The 25,000-nt window shown below is 34.3% G+C and overlaps 3 protein-coding genes and 2 pseudogenes across 3 annotated transcripts; all 5 read left to right on the plus strand.

The window, feature by feature from the left end:
* Positions 1–1,124, plus strand: part of LOC136208252 (protein TIC 214-like) — a 1,686-nt pseudogene extending 562 nt beyond the window's left edge.
* Positions 1,125–4,194: 3,070 nt separating this feature from the next.
* LOC136207981 (NAD(P)H-quinone oxidoreductase subunit 1, chloroplastic-like) lies at positions 4,195–4,830 on the plus strand (annotated as a pseudogene).
* A 6,665-nt stretch (positions 4,831–11,495) lies between these two features.
* On the plus strand, positions 11,496–12,098 carry LOC136207982 (NAD(P)H-quinone oxidoreductase subunit 1, chloroplastic-like; the record flags this gene model as incomplete). The annotated part of the gene is made up of 1 exon (XM_065998840.1): positions 11,496–12,098. A coding segment is annotated over one exon (603 nt), but the record flags the coding sequence as incomplete, so codon positions are not given.
* LOC136207980 (NAD(P)H-quinone oxidoreductase subunit I, chloroplastic-like) lies at positions 11,984–12,692 on the plus strand. The gene has a single exon (XM_065998839.1). It carries the CDS (start codon positions 12,111–12,113, stop codon positions 12,690–12,692), a length of 582 nt encoding a protein of 193 aa, XP_065854911.1. The 5' UTR covers positions 11,984–12,110.
* A 1,266-nt stretch (positions 12,693–13,958) lies between these two features.
* Positions 13,959–15,761, plus strand: LOC136208220 (NAD(P)H-quinone oxidoreductase chain 4, chloroplastic). Its single transcript, XM_065999009.1, has 2 exons — positions 13,959–14,037; positions 14,245–15,761. The coding sequence occupies exons 1-2, from the start codon at positions 13,959–13,961 to the stop codon at positions 15,759–15,761; spliced, it is 1,596 nt and encodes a 531-aa protein (XP_065855081.1).
* Positions 15,762–25,000: the final 9,239 nt, after the last annotated feature.

A 25,000-nucleotide genomic window follows, 5' to 3' on the forward strand; every position in this document is an offset into this window, starting at 1 on the left:
AATGTGCATTCTCCTGTTTTTTTGGACAGAATCAAAAAATCTCTTTTTTTTACTTTTGATATTGATATTTCTGAACTGATGAAAAAAATGTTTATAAATTGTATGTGTAAAAACACAGAATTTAGATTTTCTAATTATACTTATCTAGAGAAAAAAATAAAACAAAGTAAGAAAAAAGAAGAGACCAAAAGAAAAGATAACAAAAGCAGAAACCTGGGATAGGATTTTTCTTGGGCAAGTACTAAGAGGTTGTGTTTTAGTAACCCAATCAAGTCTTAGCAAATATATTATCTTACCCTCATTAATACTAACTAAAAATATCATTCCTATATTATTTTTTCAAACTCCCGAATGGTCCCACGATGTAAAGGATTGGGGTAGAGAAATGCATGTTAAATGTACCTATAATGGAGTTCAATTATCAGAAAAATAATTTCCTAAAAATTGGTTAACAGGTGGGATTCAAATAAAGATCCTATTTCCTTTTCGTTTAAAATCTTGGCACAGATCGAAAGTAAAATTCCCTCATAAAAGTAAAAAAAAAAAAAAAAAAAAGTAGAAGAAAGGGATTTTTGTTTTTTGACAGTTTGGGGAATGGAAGCGGAACTTCCTTTTGGTTCTCCCCGAAAACGGCTTTCACTTTTTAAACCCATCTTTAAAAAACTTGAAAAAAAAATTATAAAGATGAAAAAAAAAGGTTTTCGAGTTATAACAATTTTAGAAGAAAGAATAAAATTATTTCAAAATTTATCAAAAGAAAAAAAACATCGGGTCATCAAAAACATTTTTTTTAGACAAGAAATAATAAAGAAACTTTCAAAATCAAAAAGAAATAAAAAGTTTTTATCGGAATTTAGAGAAGTAGATGAATTAAATGAAAGTAAAAAAAAAAATTCGATAATCAATAACAATAATCGAACTGTTTCTAAATTTTCCACCCCAACTCGCTATACCCTGTACAAATTATTCACTGATAGAACAAAAAATGAAAGATCTTTCTGCTAGAAGAAAGATAATTCGAAATCAAATAGAAAAAATTACAAAAGAAAAAGAAAAAAAAAATTAGAACCTCAGAAGTAAATATTAGTCCTAACAAAAGAAAAAAAAGTTATAATGCTAAAAAATTAAAATCATCAACCAATATTTCACACATATTAAAAAAATGCTTGATTAGCGCGTAAATTTTACTTTTTTCTAAAATTTTGAATTGAAAAAATATACATAGATATCTTTTTAGGTATCATTAATATTCCAAGGCTCAATGCACAGCTTTTTCTTGAATCAATAAAAAAGATTATTACTAAATACATTTCCAATAATGAATCAAATCAAAAAAAAATTGAAAAAACAAATCAAAAAAAATTTCACTTTATTTCGATTATAAAAAAGTCAAGAGATATTGCTGTTATTAATAATAATTCACAGATTTTTTGTGACATAGCTTTCTTATCACAAGAGTATGTATTTTACAAATTATCACAAACCCAAATTCTTAACTTATGTAAGTTAAGATCGATCTTTCGATACCATAACCTTTTTCTTAAGAAGGAAATAAAAGATTATTTTAGAGCCCAAGGATTATTTAATCCGAAATTAAAAGAAAAAAATTTTCGAAAGTCTTTTTCTTTAATCAATCAATGGAAAAATTGGTTAAGAAGTCATTATCAATATAAATACGATTTATCTCAGTTTAGATGGTCTAGATTAATACCACAAAAATATCGAAATGGAATCTCTCACCACCATATGGTTAAAAAGAAAAAATTAAGCAAATGGAATTTACATGAACAAGACCAATTAATTCATTATGAAAAAAAAAAGGATTTTGAGGCAGACTTATTTGCGAATCAAAAAGAGAATTTTAAAAAACACTCTAGATATAATCTTTTATCATATAAATCTATTAATTATGAAAAAAAGACGGACTTCTTTATTTCCGAATCACCAACTACTCGAGAAGAGATTCTTTATAATTCCAACACAAATACAAGAATATTATTTGACATCTTAGAAGGTATTCCTATCAATAATTATCTAGTGGAAGATGATATTATCGATATAGAGAAAAGCCCAGATAGAAAATATTTTGATTGGCGAATTATCAATTTTTGTCTTAGAAAGAGGGTCGATATTGAGTCTTGGATCGATACCACCGGAAGCAACGATAAAAAAAAGACTAAGACTACAACTAATAAATACCAAATAATTGATAAAATTGATAAGAAAAAAATTGCTTTTCTTACAATTTACCAAGATCAAGAAATAAATTCATCCAATAAAAACCCCCTTTTTTTTATTGGATGGGAATGAATGAAGAAATAAAAACGAGTCTCATATCGAATTTTGAACTTTGGTTCTTTCGAAAATTTGTGATACTTTACAACACATATAAAAGAAAACCATGGACAATACCCATTCAATTTCTTCTTTTAAATTTTCATAGAAATGAAAATATTAGTAAAAATAAGAAAATTAATGGGAATAAAAGAGGCGACCTTTTTATATCTATACCATGGAATGAAAAAAAAATTATTGAATTAGAGAATCGAAATCACGAAGAAAAAGAATCTGACGACCAAATGGACTTTGGAGCAGTTTTCACAAATGAAGAAAAAGATATTGAAGAAGATTATATGGGATTCGATATGAAAAAACATATAAATAAAAAGCAAAACAAAAGTCATACGGAAGTAGAGCTTGATTTCTTCCTAAAAGAGTATTTATGTTTTCAATTAAGATGGACTGGTTCTTTAAATCAAAAAATAATTGATAATATCAAAGCATATTCTTTCCTTCTTAGACTGACAAATCCCCCAGAAATTATTATATCTTCTATTCAAAGGCAAGAAATAAATCTGAATATGATGATGGTTCAGAAAGATGTAACTCTTACAGAATTGATGAAAAAGAGAATATTGATTATCGAACCTGTCCGTCTGTCGGTAAAACCCGATGGACAATTTATTTTGTATCAAATGGTGGGTATCTTATTAGTTCATAAGAACAACGAACAAATTAATAAAAAAAATCTATGTTGATAAAAATAATTTTACCGAATCTATTGAAAGACATCACAATATAATTGGAAATAGAGAAAAAAATGATTATGATTTACTTGTTCCTGAAACTATTTTATCCCCTAAACGTCGTAGAGAATTAAGAATTCGAATTTCTTTCAATTTACAAATTGAAAACGATATTCATATAAATACAGAAATTGTCAATGGGAATAACATAAAAAAAGGCAGTCCCATTTTGGATAAAAGCAAACATTTTTGGAGAGAAAAAAAAAATTAAATTGCAATTTTTTCTGTGGTCCAATTTTCGATTAGAGGATTTAGCTTGTATGAATCGCTATTGGTTCGATACTAATAATGGAAGTAGGTTCAGTATGGTAAGGATATATATATATCCGCGCTTGAAATTTTAGTAAGGGTTATTTTTCATATATATATCCTAGCATATTTGGTCTAGTATATGAAAAGAAGGAGATAGACGCCTTATTCTTTTACACTCCATATTTCATTCTGGTACATAGAATTCAATCATGTATCAATTAGATCTAGAAATGAATCAATGGCATTTTTTTTTTACTTTTTTTTTAGGTAGAATTTTTTTCTTCTTTGTAAGCGAAGAAATAGACCACATTGGGTTGATTAATTACAAATTTGGTCAAATAGAATTTTGAATTACTACCAAAGTAAATATTTTTGTGTATACCAAATTAAAATGAACTGACATTATTATTTATTAATAGAATACATTTCTTATTATTACTGATCAATAAAAAATATCTTAAACTTAAAACTAAAAAAAGGGGGTCCTTTTTTAGGGTAAAAAATTCATTCATTTCAGTGATTTCACAAAAAGAAAAAGACGAAAACAAGGGATCTGTTGAATTTCAAATAGTAAGTTTCACTAATAAGATACGAAGACTTACTTCACATTTGGAATTGCATAGAAAAGACTACTTATCTCAAAGAGGTTTGCGGAAAATTTTAGGAAAACGCCAAAAGGAGAATTAGGAATTTTTCTGATAGGGGATCAGAGCGGCTTTCCTTGGAGATGGAAAATTCGCGCCGGGTTTTAGCAATTTGCAAATTCTTCCTGAATTAGTTAAAAGAATGAAATTGGCTGATATTATGACAATACTAGGTAGTATAGATATCATTATGGGAGAAGTTGATCGTTGAAATGATAATTGATACAACAGAACTACAAGCTATCCATCCTTTTTCTAGGTTCGAATCCTTAAACGAGGTCTATGGAATTATATGGGAGTTTGTTCCAATTTTGACTCTTGTATTGGGAATCACGATAAGCATACTAGTAATTGTATGGTTAGAAAGAGAAATATCCACAGGGATACAACAACGTATTGGACCCGAATATGCAGGTCCTTTAGGAGTTCTTCAAGCTCTAGCGGATGGTACAAAACTACTTTTCAAAGAGAATCTTTTTCCATCTAGGGGGGATACTCATTTATTCAGTATTGGACCATCTATAGCAGTCATATCAACTCTATTAAGCTATTCAGTAATTCCTTTTGGTTATCACTTTGTTTTAACTGATCTAAATATTGGTGTTTTTTTATGGATTGCCATTTCAAGTATTGCTCCCATTGGACTTCTTATGTCAGAATATGGATCAAATAATAAATATTCCTTTTTAGGTGGGCTACGAGCTGCTGCTCAATCATTAGTTATGGAATACCTTTAACTATTTGTGTGTTATCCATATCTCTACGTGCGATTCGTTGAAACAGAACTTTCTCGCTATTCCTTTCTTTTTGGGAAGAAAGCGAAATGAATTGAATAGATATCTTCATTTTTTATTCATCATTTGGGTTGATGAAGTAAATTGGATAGTTCTATGAGTGAAAGAAAACAACTTCGAAATTTGCAGTAAAAAAATTGAGACTCATTTCCTATGTACAAGAATAAAACAGAAATAAACATAAGAAAAGACTGTTTGCCCCAAGATTGGTTGGTTAGTCATCATAGCTTGAAGCGGGCTCCAAAGATCAACTTTATGGAGTTTTCACTATCATTTATTAGGTATTCTCCATAGGTATTACCCTAATGCTAACAGGTGATTGAGCAAAAATGAGTGGATGGTTAGGAACACGAAGATACACAAAAGATTAGTAATAGAGATTTAAAAAATAATCGAAAAAGCTATTTCGACAAAAAGTATATTAATCGGGGCTTTAAGTTCGTAGAAATGATCAGGAAGTGCTCCCCATGATTCTAATCTAGAGTATGCTCCTCCCCAACATTTAAAGAACTGACTATCCGGAGAATGGTTGAATTGTAGAAAACCGAAAAGATGACCTAGCCGCCATCCCACCACCGTCCTCACCGCTGCATTCTTCCTGCGGCCATGGCAGATTCCGATTTCGCGATTGCCCATCTCTTCGAGAGATCCTCCTTTGCCAAGACTTGCTCCACTCCAAAACCCCCATCTCAATCGCGGCTCCCTTCCTTTGCCGCTGTGGTTAGCAAAAACACCATCCCAACCGCCGTCCCTGCGCCGGCAAGCCCTCTAATCTCTGAAGAGGGAGGCTTCAAAGCTATTAGAATTCAGCAGTCAATCTATGACGAGAGAATCAAGTCCTTTGAGCATTCGGTTATTGAGAGACTGTCTCTGTCAAAGGGCGAGCGCCCATGGAAGCACCCTGAGCTCAAAGGTAAGCTGAACCAAATATGGGAGAGGAGTATGGACTGGAAACTTATATCCCTCGGTAAGGGCTTTTATCACATAATTATGCCTAGCGCGGCAGCTCTTCAGTCAGTATGGAGCCTTGGTGCAATCCCTCTGAAGCCTGGAATCATGAGATTTTCCCCATGGACTCCTGGATTCAATCCTGATCTGCACAAAGCTTCCTCTGCACAGGTATGGGTCCGTCTCTATAACCTCCCTTGGGAATTCTGGGATCCCCGTATCCTTGCTAGCATTGCCCGTGTAGTAGGAATCCCGGTTCGTTTTGACCATAACACAGTGAATGGAGAGTTCGGGCACTATGCCAGAATTCTAATTGATATTGATCTTGCCAAAGATCTACAATCTAAAATTCGAGTAGACACTGATGCGAGAAAACAATGGCTGTATGTAGAATACGAACATTTACCGGCTATCTGCTCTGTTTGTGCTAATATTGGACATACAGCTGCACAATGCCGCAAAAACAACATGAATCAATATGGCAACAGGCTGCTCAGGCTAAACACCACAAATTTGAGGATCCTATCGCCTCAACCAGCAAAATTATCCCAAAAGAGACACGGGCCTTTGCCTCAAATGAGGAAAATTTGCAAATTGTTATCCATAAACCCGTACAACGGAACACAGAAGCAGAGAACAACAAATGGGGGGATGCTTGTGAAGACAACAGTTCCCAATCTGATCAAGAGGCTCAAGGACAAAGGCAAACACAGACAGACATCGAAAACCAAATGGTGGTTCAATCAATTGAGCAGGCGCAACAGACTCAAGATAACAGTGAGGCGACTGATCAGGAGTTCAGTGGGCAGTTACAGATTCATGAAACCATCACTAAGCATCTAATGGACTCTCCCGGGGATCTAGAGTGGGCAAAGGAAATATGGAAAAACAGAGTGATCATTCCTGCGGAATCAGATGAATCTCCTTGGACTAGCAATGTCAAAAAAAAGAAGAAATCTTCTTCAGCTTCAACATACAGAGAAGCTCACGCCAAGAGGCAGAGCAGGACCCCCCTCCGATATCAATGATCATCATGTATTGGAATTGCAGAGGTCTTGGTAACCTCCGTACACAGTGAGCTCTTCGCCTTTTATGTAAAGTTAACCATCCTGACATCCTGTGCGTTGTCGAACCAATGGTGGACTTTGATCAGATTCATCACTCTCTCTGGGCCTCGCTCAATCTGCAACTAATTGCTCAAAATAATCGAGATTCAATTTGGGTTTTTGCTAACATTGGCGCTCCCTCGATGCCCCAAGTGATTAGCTCTCATGAACAGCACATTACGGTCAGCTATCTTTCTCAAGGTAAAGACCTTCTCTTATCCTTTGTATATGGCAGCACCTCAGCTATAACTCGCAGGGATCTTTGGGCTTCTCTCTTAACTTTGCACAGTGATAGTAATTGGCTTGTAATGGGGGATTTTAATGCTGTTACTGGTTCCCACGAGAAAACCGGAAGAAGCCCTTCTAGAAGCTCTTGCTTAGAATTCAGAAATTTTATTGATAATGGCGGTCTAGTGGAGGTTAATACCACGGGAAATCAGTTCACGTGGACTAATGGGCGTCAGGGTACGGAGCATGTTGAATGCCGCCTTGACAGAGCTTTGGTAAATGAGAACTTTGTTGACTCTTGGGATTGTATTGCAGGTGTTGCCCTTGCCCGCCACAGGTCAGATCACTGCCCATTAATAGTTAGCTGTTCTTCGGGGGTTGTCAACAGATCCAGATTCAGATTTCTCTCCATGTGGTTAACACACAGCTCGCTTAGAGATGTTATTGCTACTCACTGGTCACAGACCCACATTTCCTTACCGCCGACTCAGCTCCTCATGCACAAACTGAAATTATTGCGGCCTGTGCTAAAGAGCTGGAATAGAAATGTTTTTGGGAGAATTTCGAGTAAAATTGAGGAGGCAAAATCCAAGCTTGAGTCGATCCAGCTAGAAATTTCGAGCTTAGGAATTACCCCTGAAAGAGCCAGCCGACATAACCAAGCTCATGAGGACCTTGATTTAACACTTCAGAGGCAGGAGCTCCTCTTTAGAGATCAAAGCAGAGTCAAATGGTTAAAGGCGGGGGATCGCAATTCCTCTTTTTTCCACCGATGCGCGAAAATGAAAAAGATTCAGTCAAGCCTTGATGCGTTAACCATTGATGGTGTTCGATCTACAGATGAGAATGAAATTGCACAGCATGTCATCGAATACTACTCTGGGTTGTTTACTGGTAACATCAATCCCGTTGACCTGAGCCCTGTGAATGACGTGATCCCAAGCCTTGTTTCAGCTGACGACAATGACTCCTTAATAAGGCGACCTTCGCCAGAGGAAATTAAAGCAGCGGTTTTTAGCTTAGATGGAGATAGCTCCCCAGGTCCTGACGGCTTTGGAGGACTCTTTTATCAAGCGTTCTGGAACATCATTGGTCAGGATGTATGCAACATGGTGATTAGCTTCTTCAACTCAGGTTACATTCTTCCTGGTTTGAACTCCAACCTTATGGCCCTTATTCCGAAACTGAATGATGCAAATGTTATTTCTCAATTTCGCCCTATTGTGATGGGCAATTTCAGCTACAAAATCATAGCAAAAATTCTGGCTGACAGGCTGTCACCTATTGCTGCGAGAATTGTGTTAGTTAATCAATTCGGCTTTATCCATGGTAGAAGTATCCATCACTGTATTACTGCTGCCTCTGAGGGGGTTAATATGCTTGATAAGAAGTGTTTTGGGGGAAACATGGCTCTTAAAATTGATATCAAAAAGGCATTTGACACGCTTGACTGGAATTTCCTTCTGTCAGTATTGGAAGCTTTTGGCTTCTCTCTTACCTTTCGGGATTGGATACTATCCATCCTAGCTTCGGCTAAAATTTCAGTACTTCTTGGCGGTAATCCAAAAGGCTACTTTGGCTGCTCCTGTGGTGTCCGTCAAGGGGACCCCCTCTCCCCAATTCTGTTTGGAATTGCAGAAGACTTTTTCAGTAGGTGGTTATCCAGACTCGAAACGGATGGTAGTTTTGCCTGCATGAGGTACGGCAATGGTAACTCTTTCCCCTCTCATCTCCTATATGCGGATGATATGCTCTTGTTCGGTAAGGCAACTGTGAGAAATGTGAAAATTATCAAAATTCTATTCAATGTTTATGAGAAGCTTTCGGGTCAGGCTGTTAGTTGGGAAAAATCGGCTATTTACTTTGGATCCACCGTTATTGGCAGCAGGCGTATGAGAATATCCTCGATCCTTGGCATCCGGCCTGCCCACTTGCCTTTTAACTATCTTGGTGTGCCCCTATTTAAGGGTGCCCCAAAGAAAAGGTATCTTCTGCTGCTCGCTGACCGTTTTTTAGCAAAGTTTAGCTCCTGGAAAGGACACTCTCTCTCCATGGCTGGCAGACTCACCCTGATCAAATCCTCAATTACTGGGGCTTTAATTCATTCTATGATGATATACAAATGGCTTATGGGAGTCCTGAACACCATCAACAAAGCAATCAGAAACTTTTTATGGACCGGTGATAAAGACTCTCGCAAGCTAATTACAGTACCGTGGGAAACTTGCTGCAAGAGTATCGACGCGGGAGGCTTGGGCATAAAGCACCTGTCCTGGTTCAACCATAGCCTTCTGGCAAAATTCTGCTGGGATTTGCTGCAGGGGAATAACTTTATAATCGACCTCTTAAAATCTCGCCTTCTGACTAGCTCCGGACAGCCCAGAAACTACATCTGTAACTCAACGATTTGGAGCTCCTGTAGGACAATCTTCTCAGAGATCAGGAATCAATCTAGTTGGTGGATTGGTGAAGTTTCTCAGCTGAATTTCTAGACTGGCCATTGGATTAAACCTCCAATCGCTGATCAATTGGAAATCCATCCCAGATTACAGGCTAATTATGTTGAGACTGTTGAAGAGTATCTCAATGAGGAAAACTGGGAAAACATCCATTTCTTAGCTGATAATTTGCAGTCAGAAATCAGGCGTATTAAACGCGGCCTTGACCCAACAGACACTTGTTATTGGACGCTTTCTCCTTCAGGAATCATCACGACCAAAGAGTTCTACAAGCACCTTTCTGATTCTCCTTCGTCTGAATGGGGAAAACGGATTTGGACTAATTTCATCCCGCCCCGCAGGTCCTTTGTGTGTTGGCTTTCGCTGCATAATAAACTCTCTGTGCAGATATTGCTTCAGCAACGCGGATTCCATCTAGCCAGCCATTGTGAGCTTTGCAAATGCAGTGAGGAATCCATTGATCACTTGCTTGTCCACTGTTCCTTTGCGAAGACTTCCTGGAATTTGGTCGGCCGGTTACTCTCAACGGTAATCTCTTGCTCGGGTACATTCTCATCCTTTTTTATGTGCTTGCTGCAGCGGAATTTTTCGAAGTAAAAAACCAGGCTCTGGCGAACAGCTATCATCACGGTTCTTTGGCTACTTTGGCGTCTAAGAAACAAGGCAATCTTTGACAGTGATCTCCCTTCAATCCAAATGGTTCCGACTTTGATTACCCACTATGTCAAGGAAATCTGCAATCTTGACCCGAAACCGATCAGGCCACCAGCTGCACCAAATTTCACCCTTGTGCGATGGCTACCGCCTCCTGCAGGATGGATAAAGGTGAAAACTGATGGTTCAGCCAATGGATCCCCCGGCCCAGCAAGCTCTGGTGGCATTTTTCGGAACTGCAGGGGATTTTCTAAGGGATGCTTCGCCTTTCCAATCTCTAGCGCCCACGCTCACATCACGGAGCTGAAAGCAGTAATGTTTGCAATTGAATTAGCGTGGGAGAAAGAATGGACGAATTTGTGGATCGAATCAGACTCAACCTTTGTTGTTGATCTGTTAAATAGGCGCTCTACTGTAGTCCCTTGGACTATCAGACAAGACTGGCTCAAAACTCTTGCTCTCTGCAGGAACATGACCATCCGAATATCACATATCTTCCGAGAAGGCAACCAACCGGCGGACGCCTTAGCTAACTTCGGCCTCAATTCCTCCGGCATCACATGGTGGCCCTCTGCGCCATCCTTTTTCTCTTCTTTTATTATTAATGATCGTTTGAACCTTTTTTATTTACGCTATTCCTAGTCTCTTGTACACACACTCTTCTATTCTTTTAATTTATTACATTAGGGCTTGGAGTTGGTGGAGGCCTGGGGTGCCGACCTAGTTGGGATGTCAGGCTAACTCAACTCCTCGTTCCAGATTCTTATTAAAAAAAAACTGACTATCCGGAACGAAATAATCCTTTCCTTTTTTTAACCCCTTTTTTTTCGTTTTTTCAGAAAGAAGAATAAGAACGAAAAAAAAGAATAGAATTACAATGGAAAAATCAATCTTTTTTTTATTCTTTTCTCCTATATCGATATTCAGAGAGATAGAATTTGTCGGAATATTTTCGTAATCGAAAACGATAGGTTGAAATATCTATTGGTATTTTAACAAGGAATTTTACAAAGAGTATTTTATCGAAGAATTAAAGTTATTACTCAAGAAATAAAAATTGAAATTATTAAAGGATGAGATCAATTCCGAAGTACTTTTGGAGTTTTAGTATTATAACAGATAGAATTTCATTGCTCGAATTTTGGAACGTCGATAGATTTGGTTTTATTTTGATCCGATCTATTCTACAAATATATCAAAATAAATAATACAATCAATCTGGTCCTTAAATTTATTTCTGGACTTCGAGGAGCCGTATGAGGTAAGAATCTCATGTACGGTTCTGTAATAGCGATGGTAATAGTGATGTTATCATCGACTATGATTAGCTAATAGTTCAAGTACAATTGATATAGTTGAGGCCCAATCAAAATCTGGTTTTTGGGGGTGGAATTTGTGGCGTCAACCACTAGGATTTTTTATTTTTTTTATTTCTTCTCTAGCAGAATGTGAAAGATTACCTTTTGATTTGCCAGAAGCAGAAGAAGAATTAGTAGCAGGTTATCAAACGGAATATTCAGGTATCAAATTTGGTTTATTTTATATTGCTTCCTATCTAAACTTATTAGTTTCTTCATTATTTGTAACAGTTCTTTACTTGGGCGGTTGGAATATTTCTATTCCATATATATTCGTTCATGAGTTTTTTGAAATAAATAACATAAGCGGAGTCGTTGGAGCAACAATTGGTATCTTTATTACATTGGTTAAAACTTATTTGTTCTTGTTCATTCCTATCATAACAAGATGGACTTTACCGAGACTAAGAATGGACCAACTTTTAAATCTTGGATGGAAATTTCTTTTACCTATTTCTCTCGGTAATCTATTATTAACAACCTCGTTTCAACTCCTTTCACTACAAAGGAAAAGCATAATAAAAAAAGACAAGTATAATTCTAATAATAATCAAAAAAGAAAAGTCTAATAAAAGAATATTATGAGTTGTCTTCAAATCAAACAAGAGAAAAAAATAAAGATAAAATTATTCATAAAAATTCACGCTATGTTTCCCATGGTAACTGGGTTCATGAATTATGGGCAACAAACCATACGAGCCGCAAGGTACATTGGTCAAAGTTTCATGATTACCTTATCCCATGCAAATCGTTTACCTGTAACTATTCAATATCCTTATGAAAAATTAATAACATCAGAGCATTTCCGCGGTGGAATCCATTTTGAATTTGATAAATGCATTGCTTGTGAAGTATGTGTCCGTGTATGTCCTATAGATCTGCCTGTTGTTGATTGGAAATTGGAAACTGACATTCGAAAGAAACGGTTGCTAAATTACAGTATTGATTTCGGAATCTCTATATTTTGCGGCAACTGTGTTGAGTATTGTCCAACAAATTGTTTATCAATGACGGAAGAATACGAGCTTTCTACTTATGATCGTCATGAATTGAATTATAATCAAATTTCTTTGGGTCGTTTACCAATGTCAGTAGGTTACGATTATAAGATTCGAACAATTTTCAATTCAACTAAAAAAAAGTATAAAAACCACTTTGATTGATTAAAAAGTACAATTATTAAACTAAAAAAACGAAAATTATGTTTGGATTTAAAGGTATGGAAGGGGGTTTCTTGGTCAATGACTCCAAAAATTCGAAATTCCAACTATTGATTTGATTGATGAAAATTGCATCGAAACTTAATTTGGATTGACAATCTATTAATATATCTATAACTCTATGCATAATGGATAATTATTTCGAGAATCTAATTTCGAATGTCTTTTTCAAGAAAGAATGAAATTAGTACAATAGTTGTACATATAGTAATTATCTACACCCCTTCGGACTTCAAATTAAGGGCCTATAATATTCTATATTTTCTATTTTATATTCTAAAATTCTATTATAAAAAATAGCAAAAAAAGGAATATAAAATATAAAAAAGGTTTTTCTGGTCAAGTCAATAAGGTCATGAAGAAACAATTCAAGTTTTTTATTTCTTATTTTACGTGCAATGGATTTACCTGGACTAATACACGATTTTCTTTTAGTCTTTCTGGATTAGGTCTTATATTAGGAGGTTTAGGGGTAGTATTATTTACCAACCCAATTTTTTCTGCCTTTTCATTAGGATTCGTTCTTGTTTGTATATCTTTATTTTATATTTTAGCAAACTCTCACGAGTCGATGATGCTCGAACATGTACTTATTTTGAGTGCCTGTTTATTTTCTATCGGTATCTATGGATTGATCACGAGTCGATATGGTTAGAGCCCTTATGTGTCTTGAACTTATACTGAATGGTGTTAATATAAATTTCGTAACATTTTCTGATTTTTTTGATAGTCGCCAACTAAAAGGAAATATTTTTTCAATTTTTGTTATAGCTATCGCAGCAGCTGAAGCAGCTATTGGACCGGCTATTGTTTCGTCTATTTATCGTAACAGAAAATCCACCCGTATCAATCAATCGAATTTATTGAATAAGTAGTAGTAATTGTATAGAATATAATTTTCATATTCATTAATTTGAGTTGGCAGGTATGATACATAAGTTGTCTGATCATGGTTGTGAAAACGTAAGAAATTTTAGTATCTTGGCTCTATCTCAGAAGTTGATCCAGAATTGAATAGAAGATTTCTGGTAAATCACTCATTGATTCGTCTGGTTTCTAAATATATGATGATTCATTTAGAAATTTACTAGATTGAAATTTTAGGACGTTAAAAAAAATTTTAATCCAATGTCACATTCAGTCAAAATTTATGATACATGTATAGGGTGTACTCAATGTGTCTGAGCCTGCCCCACGGATGTATTAGAAATGATACCTTGGGATGGGTGTAAATCCAAGCAAATTGCTTCTGCTCCAAGAACAGAGGATTGTGTTGGTTGTAAAAGATGTGAATCTGCTTGTCCAACAGATTTCTTGAGTGTTCGAGTTTATTTATGACATGAAACAACTCGAAGCATGGGTCTAGCTTATTAATACTTTCCAGAAAACCCCACTTGAATACATTTTATTTTTTGTTTACCGACAAAAACCCGTACTCGAAAAAAGGAAATATATATTATCTTATGTTTTCTAGCACGGGTTTTTCTAGTCTAAGCATATCTTGTCTTTACCACGAATTCTTTTCCTTGGTTAACAATATTTGTAGTTTTGCCGATAGCAGCGGGTTTATTAATTTTCTCTTTCCCTCATAGAGGAAATAAGCTAATTAGGTGGTATACTTTATATATATGTATAGCGGAGCTCCTTTTAATAACTTATGTATTCTCTTATTATTTCCAATTTGAGGACCCATTAATCCAATTAGCAGAATATTATAAATGGATCCCTTTTTTTGATTTGTATTGGAGATTGGGAATAGATGGATTTTCTTTAGGACCTATTTTACTGACAGGATTTATCACCACTTTAGCTACTTTAGCGGCTTGGCCGATTACTCGGGATTCCCGATTATTCCATTTTCTGATGTTAGCAATGTATAGTGCTCAAATAGGATTATTTTCATCTCAAGATCTTTTGCTTTTTTTTATCATGTGGGAGTTAAAATTAATTCCCGTCTATCTACTTCTATCCATGTGGGGGGGAAAGAAACGTGTGTATTCAGCTACAAAGTTTATTTTGTATACTGCAGGAGGTTCGGTTTTTTTATTAATGGGAGCTTTGGGTGTCGCTTTATATGGTTCCAATGAACCAACATTCAATTTTGAAACATCAGCCAATCAATCATATCATGTGGCACTAGAAATATTTTTCTATATTGGATTTTTTATTGCTTTTGCTGTCAAATCACCGATTATACCTTTACATACATGGTTACCAGACACTCATGGGGAAGCACATTACAGTACTTGTATGCTTCTAGCTGGGATCCTATTAAAAATGGGGGCGTATGGATTGATTCGAATCAATATGGAATTATTACCTCATGCTCATTCTATCTTTTCCCCCTGGTTGATAATAATAGGCGTAATGCAAATAATCTATGCAGCTTCAACATCTCTTGGTCAACGAAATTTAAAAAAAAGAATAGCCTATTCTTCTGTATCTCATATGGGTTTCATAATTATAGGAATTTTCTCTATAAGTGATATGGGACTCAATGGAGCCATTTTACAAATTCTATCACATGGCTTTATTGGTGCTGCACTTTTTTTCTTGGCAGGAACTCGTTATGATAGAATACGTCGTCTTTATCTTGACGAAATGGGCGGAATGGCTCCCCTAATGCCAAAACTATTCACCACCTTCGGTATTTTATCACTAGCTTCCCTTGCATTACCGGGCATGAGTGGGTTTTTTGCGGAATTGGTCGTCTTTTTTGGACTAATTAGCGGCCAAAAATACCTTTTAACAGCAAAAATATTAATTACTGTCGTAATGGCAGTTGGAATGATATTAACTCCTATTTCTTTATTATCTATGATACAACAGATGTTCTATGGATACAAACTGTTTAATGCCCCAAACTATTTTTTTTATTCGGGACCTCGGGAATTATTTGTTTCGATCTCTATCCTTCTGCTTGTAATAAGTATTGGTATTTATCAGGATTTTGTTTTTTCATTATCAATTGACAGAGTCGAAGCTATTCTATCTAATTATTTTTATAGATAGTTTTAGATAGTTTTTGTTTTTTAAACAAAAAATGAATTCTAACCACAAATTTTTGGTATTTGGGAGAACTTTTTGAATCAAGCAGTGTGGTGATTCAAAAAGTTCTCAACAGCTTACCTGAAGCTTTTTGTCTCTATGCTTTGCTTTCTTATAGAGGTGAATTCGTCAGACCCTTTCTTCAATTGTTAATTGGTAATATAAATGAACCATAACTTTGTAGTCCTATTCCTAATAAATTAACTCCAAAATAGCATATCCAAATTATAAGAAAACCGATAGAAGCGACAATTGCCGAATTTAAACCCTCCAAATTTGTATTTGTTCGAGTATGAAAAAAAACCGCGAATATGGTCCATGTAATAAATGCCCAAGTTTCCTTTGGATCCCAATTCCAATATGAGCCCCATGCTTCATTAGCCCAGACTGCTCCCGAAAGAATACCTATAGTTAAAAAAAAAATCCTATACTTATAATCCGATAACTCCAGTCATCTAATTGTTGAATCAATTGAAACCTATAATAATTCCTAGAGGAAAGAAAAGAAATATTTCTTAAAACATTCTTTCGTTCCGTTATATATTGTATCTTATTAAAGTAAAATGAATCATTTAATAAATTATTGCTTTTATAAAAATTCTTATAATTTTTTGAAATCTGATTACTAGAAATTGTGAAAGAATAAATGTGCTGACTGTTAACAAATTCATAACAGATTTGTAACTGATACACAACTATGAGTTAGAGGCTCCATAACTGCTAGTCTCTGTTTTTATCTTTTCTATATAAATGAACATGAAGTTCATTCTTCTTTGTATCGTTTTAATTGATAAATGAAATTCTTCAATTCTGTTTCTCCTCTTTCTGAAATTCTCATGGTATCAGAGCAATTGTAAAGTTCATGGCCAGAACAAGACGAAATCGTTTTCACGAATTAAGAGAAGAATCGGAATTTTCTGCAGAAGAAGAAGAACCTGTAAACATGGTTAACAACAATTCAAATCGATCTGGGATAAATCATTCTGATAATCCCGTTCTGGTTATGAATCATTCAGATAATCCCGTTCTGGTTATGAATCATTCAGATAATCCTGGTTTGGTCATTACCAATGTACAACTAACTGGGAACAATTACATGATTTGGAGCAGATCAATGATGCGCGCCCTAAAAGTTAAAGAAGTCGTAGATTTCATCAAGAACGATGAAGAGATTCCACCAGAGGGATCCGCTGCATTCAAAAAGTGGTCCAAGACAGATTGTTTGGTCACAGCGTGGATCTTGAATTCAATGTCTAAGGAGATAGCAGAAGGCTTCCAATATGTGCAAACTGCACAAGAATTGTGGCAAGATCTGAAACATCGTTTTGGAGAAAGTAATGGGCCACAAATATTCAAGATCAAAAGAGAGATTAGCCTTTTAACTCAAGGTAATTCCTCAATTTTGATGTATTTTAACAAGCTCAAGCGATTTTGGGATGAATTGGCATTCTTGAGGCCTTTCCCAGCTTGTGATTGTGGAATAGCACAAAATTGTGCCTGTAATGCATTCAAGAGAATGTCTGATGTGAATGAGGAGGACAAACTCATTCAATTTCTCATGGGATTGAACGAGCAGTACGATCATGTCAAGAATCAAATCACCTTGATGGATCCACTTCCAAATTTGAACAAAGCATACTCAATGCTTTTGCAAGTGGAAAAACAGATGGGAATCTCTGTTGATCAATCAGTTGAAATGGCCAGTTTTACTAGAACTGACAGGCATGGGAAGAAGGGGAAATCAAGGAAGAAAGACACTGATGAAAAGTTCTGTGATCATTGTGACATGACTGGTCACACTAGAACAAATTGTTTCAAGATTATAGGCTATCCAGAATGGTGGAAGGAGAACAAAGATGCCAAGAAGAAGGAAATATCTCGAAACAAAGGCAAAGCAAAAGCAAATTCAGTGCACAAGAAAGAAAACATTGAGGAGTCAGATGAAAGCGAAACAGATTCTGATTCGAAGCAGGAAAATATGAATCAAATGGTCAAAGAAGTGTACAAGATGCTTAAGAATCGAGCAACTACTTCTTCAGATACACCAATCGATTTCACAGCCTTCGCTGGATATTCTGGTAAGAAATCTAAACACTCTAGTTTGAGCATTGATACATGTTGGATAGTAGATAGTGGGGCAAGTTCACATATGTGTTTTTCAAAGAAAATGTTAAATAAGCACATCACAAAATCACATAAACAGACAGTTGTTCTTCCTGATGATAGTATACATTTGATAGAGTATAAAGGGATTGTTTGTATATCCGGGAAATTGGAGCTTCAGAATGTACTAGTTGTGCCTACTTTCCAGTATAATTTGCTATCAGTTAGTCAGTTACTAAAGGAGAACAGAGTGACAGTGGTTTTTTACAAGGATTGTTGTTGCTTGCAGGACCTGAATTCTAATGAAATCATTGCTATAGCTTGGTTGGTGGATGGATTGTATTTGTTAGATGAAGGTTCTTTCTCGTATGATGTAATCAGAAATGTGCAGAAATGTTTTAGTGTTTCAACATTATCTGGAAAAGAGTCTAGAATTTGGCATAAAAGGTTAGGACATGCCTCTTTTGATGCATTAAGTCACATTATAGATAAGAATGTGGATCTTGAATGTAATAATAGAGACTGTGATGTATGTCATTATGCAAAACAGCATAGATTTTCGTTTAATAGAAGTGCAATTACTACTTCATGCAAGTTTGATCTTGTTCATGTCGATTTATGGGGGCCATACAAACAAAAGTCATTATCTGGAGCACGATTTTTTATTACCATAGTCGACGATTTTACACGAATCACATGGGTAGTATTATTGCAAAATAAAATACAGGTTTGTTCTGTATTACAAACGTTCTTCACTATGGTGCATACTCAACACAATGTACAAGTCAAGGCTATTAGGACAGATAATGGGACAGAGTTTGTCAATCATTCTTGTCAGTCTTTATTTGAACAGCTGGGTATTTTGCATCAGAAAACATGCATATACACTCCACAATAAAATGGAGTTGTGGAGAGAAAGCATAGACACCTCTTGGAAGTAGCAAGAGCTTTGTTGTTTCAAGCTTCATTACCAAACACTTTCTGGGGAGAAGCAATTCAGATGGCTGTTTCTGTGATAAATGTTCTACCAACATCAGTATTGAAATGGAATTCACCACACACAGTAATGTTTGGTTCAACTCCTGATTATGATAAGTTTAAAATTTTTGGTTGCCAATGTTATTTCACAGATGTACACCCACAAAAGGATAAGTTTAGTCCTAGAGCACATCAAGGATTGTTTTTGGGATTTGTAACTGGACAAAAGGGGTACAGGGTTCTAGATTTTGAAACAAATAAAGTCATCATCAGTAGAGATGTCACATTTCAGGAACACATTTTTCCTTATGCAAATCTATCTCATAACCATGAGATTGATCAAGACACACCACTTGTCTCAACTTCTAGGCAGCAAGTTAGCAAGTATGTTGATGAAAATGTTATTTCAGAGAATGATGTCACTGAGAATGTAATTTCTCAGCCCTCTAGAAAATCTTCTAGAACTACAAGACAACCTAATTGGATGCAGGATTTTGTTGCTTGTATATCTGGCACTAACCCCTCTTATTGTTCACTTGGAACAGTAGCTTTCTCTGTTATTCATAGTTCTTTTCTAGCAAATATTCAGAAGGAAAAAGAACCTAAGCATTACTATGAAGCTTGTAATGATCCAAACTGGATTGCAGCAATGCAAAGTGAGCTAGAAGCATTGGAGAGAAACAATACTTGGGAGATAGTTTCTTTACCACCTGGGAAAACACCCTTAGCAACAAAATGGGTATTTAGAATTAAATACAAGCAGACTGGGGAGATAGACAGATACAAAGCTAGACTTGTTGCAAAAGGATACAACCAAGAGTTCGGGGTAGATTATCATGAGAGTTTTAGCCCAGTAGCTAAATCAGTGACAGTAAAGATTTTTTTTGCCTTGAGCAGCAAAAGAATGGCAAATACATCAGGTGGATGTAAATAATGCATATCTACATGGGGTGCTTGATGAAGAAATTTATCTTCAGATTCCTTTAGGATATTCAAAAGGAGTAAAAAGTCAGGCATGCAGGCTTGTTAAGTCTCTATATGGACTTAAACAAGCAGGGAGGCAATGGCACAAGGAGATTTCTTCAAAATTGATTTCTTATGGATTTATAAGATCCCCAAATGATCACTGTTTATTTATAATGAAGAAAGAAACAGATACTTATACGATATTCATTACATTACTCATGTATGTAGATGATATATTGATCATGGGGTCACATGAGAAGGAAATCAAAGCAGTTAAGGATTTTTTACATCAACAGTTTACTATCAAAGATCTTGGTTTTGCCAAATTTTTCCTGGGGATTGAAGTTGCCAGATCAAATTCAGGTATTTTGTTGTCTCAAAACAAATACATTAAAGATATATTAACTGATGCAGGAATGACAGAAGTCACAACTGTTGCTAATCCTATGACACATGGGATTGAGTTAGCAAATCCAGGAATTTCACTAGCAGAACCAGCTATGTACAGAAGATTAGTAGGACGTCTTTTATATCTGCAATTTACTAGACCAGATCTCACTTTCGTAACTCAGCAGTTAAGCCAATATATGCAGAGTCCCTGTGAGCATCATTTAAAAGCTGCACAACATGTGTTAAGGTATCTGAAAGGCACGATCAGTTATGGAATTTTTTACCCAAGTACTTCAAATTTGCAAGATGTCATAGCATACTGTGATGCTGATTGGGGAAAATACAAAATAACCAGAAGATCATTGACAGGATACTGCATTTTCTTAGGATCTTCTCTTGTTTCATGGAAGACTAAAAAGCAAGCAACAGTTAGTAAGTCATCAGCAGAATCTGAATATAGAAGCATGGCTTCTACTAGCTGTGAGTTGAAATGGATAACATATATTTTGAAAGATTTTGGTATTTCTGTGAAGTTACCTATGACATTACATTGTGACAGCAAATCGGCTATTGCTTTAGCTCAAAATCCTGTTTCACATGACAGTACTAAACACATTGATATCGATTGTCATCTCATCAGAGAACATATAGCTTGCGGTTTTATTCATACTCCATACATTTCTACAAAGCTTCAACTGGCAGACTTATTCACAAAATCACTCAGTCTTGAACACATGATGCCAGCACTGACTAAAATGGGTTTGGTTGATGCAACATCAAGTTCTGTTCGAGGAGGGGGTGTGAAAGAATAAATGTGCTGACTGTTAACAAATTCATAACAGATTTGTAACTGATACACAACTATGAGTTAGAGGCTCCATAACTGCTAGTCTCTGTTTTTATCTTTTCTATATAAATGAACATGAAGTTTCATTCTTCTTTGTATCGTTTTAATTGATAAATGAAATTCTTCAATTCTGTTTCTCCTCTTTCTGAAATTCTCAGAAATGCTACTGATAATAATGATCCACACAAAAGAGCTGCATAGCCAAAAATCATCATACTTACGTGCATCATTAACCACTGGGATTGAAGAGCGGGTACTAAGATTTCGGATTGATGCATGCCTTTTAAAAGACCCGAAGTGGCAAACCCTTGAGTAAAAAAAGTACTTAGCGCGGTTATTGCGCTTAAATAATTTTTATATTTTTGAAAATACGAAACTATATGAATAACAGAAAATGCCCATGAAAGAAAGATTAATGATTCATATAAACCACTTAATGGTAAATGACCCCCAAAAAACCAACGAGTAACTAATAATCCTGTTATACAGAAAAAAGTAGTCAACATGCCCTTTTCTAACGAATCATATAGTTCTACGAATTCATCGACTAATAAGGTTATCAAATGAATGGTAATTACAATTGACACGACTGAAAAAGATATATGAGTTAATATATGTTCTAAACTCGAAACTATCATAAAAAAGAAATAAATAAATAAAAAATTTACGGGAGGTTCCTCTCTTATTCTTTTCGTATATAGAATTGAAATTAGGAAGTGAAGTCTGCTTCCTAAGAGCAGCGTGTCTACCAATTTCACCATAGCGGCTTGCTTCAAATCATAATAATCTATTTATTTTTAATCGTCGAGCTTGAAGGAGTTAACACAATACTTTTTACGAAATATTCAAATTCATGACGAAATTTTTAGTTACGAATGAAAAAAAATAAAATTTTCTGAATTCCAATTTCACTATTACATTCAATTGACGAAAGAGTTTGGGTTAGGATTTAGAAACCTCATTATATATTCTATCATATAAGAATAAGACAAAAATTTCTAGTTCTCTTACGTACTTAAAAAAGAATTCTCTTGAATTTAATATATACATTGATTGAGTTTCCATCCCAAGTATTAAAATAGATGATGACACATTTTATGTATATAACTAAATAAAATTGGAAAGGTTCGTTTTTTTTATTAATTGGATTGAAAGAGTTTATTCTATAATAGTGATTTTGAATAATAATTTTTAAGAAAGTGAAAAAAATTTAAACTTAATCAATATCAATTATTTTACCTCAATATTATTTGAATTCAATTATCTTTCTCTTTTTTAATTATTAGTTAAAGGTTTTATATCTGCTTTTTTTATTTTAATAGTTTTTAATAGTATAAAAAAACTATATTGAAATAGTATAAATACTATAAATATAGTAACAGTGCAAATAGAAAAAAGAACAAACTTATGACGATTTAGTATTGGAATTGTAATAGATGATTCTATGGGAAAAATACTAATCCCCATCCTGAAAATGATAAAATATCCTAACAATAAAAAGTAAAAAGAAGGGTGAAATTTAGCATCTTTTCTTTTTTTTTTTTTGCAAACAAAAGAGTATCGTTTTTCTAATTCAGTAGACAAAAGAATTCTTTATTCATATTTATTCTATAATATGACTATAATATGATAAAAACAATGGGAACTTCCATTCAAAACTAAAGAAGTTATTTATTGTTCGAGTTGGATGTGAAAGACATCTTTTGTTAAAAAATGTTAAAAAAACAAAAATAAATGTTTAGTAATTCTTTACTTTTACCTATGGAAAAGAAAAGTGTCAAATATGACAGTCTTTTTTATAAACATAATGAAAAATAATAACTCCGTTCAAAAAGGTACTAGTTAATGGTTCTGAATAAAGCAATAAATAAAATAATTATTTTATATTTTAATAAAAAAAATAATAAAAAAAATATTTTATTGAATCCAGTAAGGATCCGGTAAAATCATCTTTATTTTTATTCCTATCACTATCAAAATTTAACAAACCACTTTTCTTAGAATTCTTTAACCTTTCTCCATGTATATAAGTATATAAAAATTTGTAATTAAAAATAAGTAATTTAAAGTAATTCATTGAAAAAATAAGATTTCTAGTTAGTTAGAATAAGTATTTTTTTGTTTTCAGTAGTATCTTTATTTGAATTTGACCAATTCTAGCTTTTTGATTTTAATATGTAAAGTATTTTGGAAAAAATTTAAAATTAATAATAATTAAGAATATAAAATTCGATTTAAGTTTTACATATGTTTTCATTTATTTTCTTTATTGACGGACTTATTTAAAAAGATATAAGAGCTGATAAATCAGAAACAAGAAATAATTATTTAGTAATTAAAAAAGCTTTTTTCATGGAACATATATATCAATATTCATGGATCATACCTTTCCTTACATTCCCAGTCCCTATGTTAATAGGAGTAGGACTTCTACTTTTTCCGGCGACAACAAAAAAACTTCGTCGTATGTGGGCTTTTCCAAGTGTTTTATTGTTAAGTATAGTTATGATTTTTGCAATTGATCTGTCTATTCAGCAAATAAATAGCAATTGTATTTATCAATATATATGGTCGTGGACCATCAATAATGATTTTTCTTTAGAGTTTGGACACTTGATTGACCCCCTTACTTCTATTTTGTTAATATTAATTACTACAGTTGGAATTATGGTTCTTTTTATAGTGATAATTATATGTCTCATGATCAAGGCTATTTGAGATTTTTTGCTTATATGAGTTTTTTCAATACTTCAATGTTGGGATTAGTTACTAGTTCGAATTTGATACAAATTTATATTTTTTGGGAATTAGTTGGAATGTGTTCTTATCTTTTAATAGGTTTTTGGTTCACACGCCCTAGTGCATCGAATGCTTGTCAAAAAGCATTTGTAACTAATCGTGTAGGGGATTTTGGTTTATTATTAGGAATTATTGGTCTTTATTGGATAACGGGCAGCTTCGAATTTCGAGATTTGTTCAAAATATTCACTAACTTGATTTATAATAATCAAGTTAATCTTGTATTCGTTACTTTGTGTACCTTTTTATTATTTTCCGGTGCAATTGCTAAATCGGCGCAATTTCCTCTTCATGTATGGTTTCCCGATGCCATGGAAGGGCCTACCCCTATTTCAGCTCTAATACATGCTGCTACTATGGTAGTGGCCGGAATTTTTCTTGTAGCTCGACTTTTTCCCCTTTTTCTAGTCATACCTTACATAATGAATCTAATAGCTTTGATAGGCATAATCACAGTCTTTTTAGCAGCTACTTTAGCCCTTGCTCAAAAAGATATTAAGAGAAGTTTAGCTTATTCTACAATGTCTCAATTGGGTTATATGATGTTAGCTCTAGGTATGGGGTCTTATCGAGGTGCTTTATTTCATTTGATTACTCATGCCTATTCGAAAGCATTGTTGTTTTTAGGGTCTGGATCTATTATTCATTCAATGGAAGCTATTGTTGGTTATTCTCCAGATAAGAGTCAAAATATGGTTCTTATGGGCGGTTTAACAAAACATATTCCAATTACAAAAACTTCTTTTTTATTAGGAACGCTTTCTCTTTGTGGTATTCCACCCTTCGCCTGTTTTTGGTCCAAAGATGAAATTCTTAATGATAGTTGGTTGTATTCACCTAGTTTCACAATAATAGCTTGGTTCACTGCGGGATTAACTGCATTTTATATGTTTCGTATTTATTTACTTGTTTTTGAAGGATATTTAAATCTTAATTTAAAAAATTACAGTGGAAAAAAAACAGTTCATTTTATTCAATATCTTTATGGGGTAAAGAAGAATCAAAAGCGTTTAACAAAAATTTTTGTTTATTACCTTTATTTAAAATGAATAATAATGAAAGGACTTCTTTTTTTTGGAAGAACACTGATGCTAATGTAAGAAATATGACATGGCCCTTT

The sequence above is a fragment of the Euphorbia lathyris genome, chromosome 10 (assembly GCF_963576675.1).
Source record: "Euphorbia lathyris chromosome 10, ddEupLath1.1, whole genome shotgun sequence".
Classification (NCBI taxonomy): Eukaryota; Viridiplantae; Streptophyta; class Magnoliopsida; order Malpighiales; family Euphorbiaceae; genus Euphorbia; species Euphorbia lathyris.

Bases quoted from the DNA above. Each gene is read 5' to 3' on its own strand.
- LOC136207980 (XM_065998839.1), top strand. From the start codon at position 12,111: ATGAGTTGTCTTCAAATCAAACAAGAGAAAAAAATAAAGATAAAATTA.
- LOC136208220 (XM_065999009.1), top strand. From the start codon at position 13,959: ATGATACCTTGGGATGGGTGTAAATCCAAGCAAATTGCTTCTGCTCCA. The intron at 14,038-14,244 runs GTGAATCTGCTT...TTCTAGTCTAAG, and splicing joins TTGTGTTGGTTGTAAAAGAT to CATATCTTGTCTTTACCACG.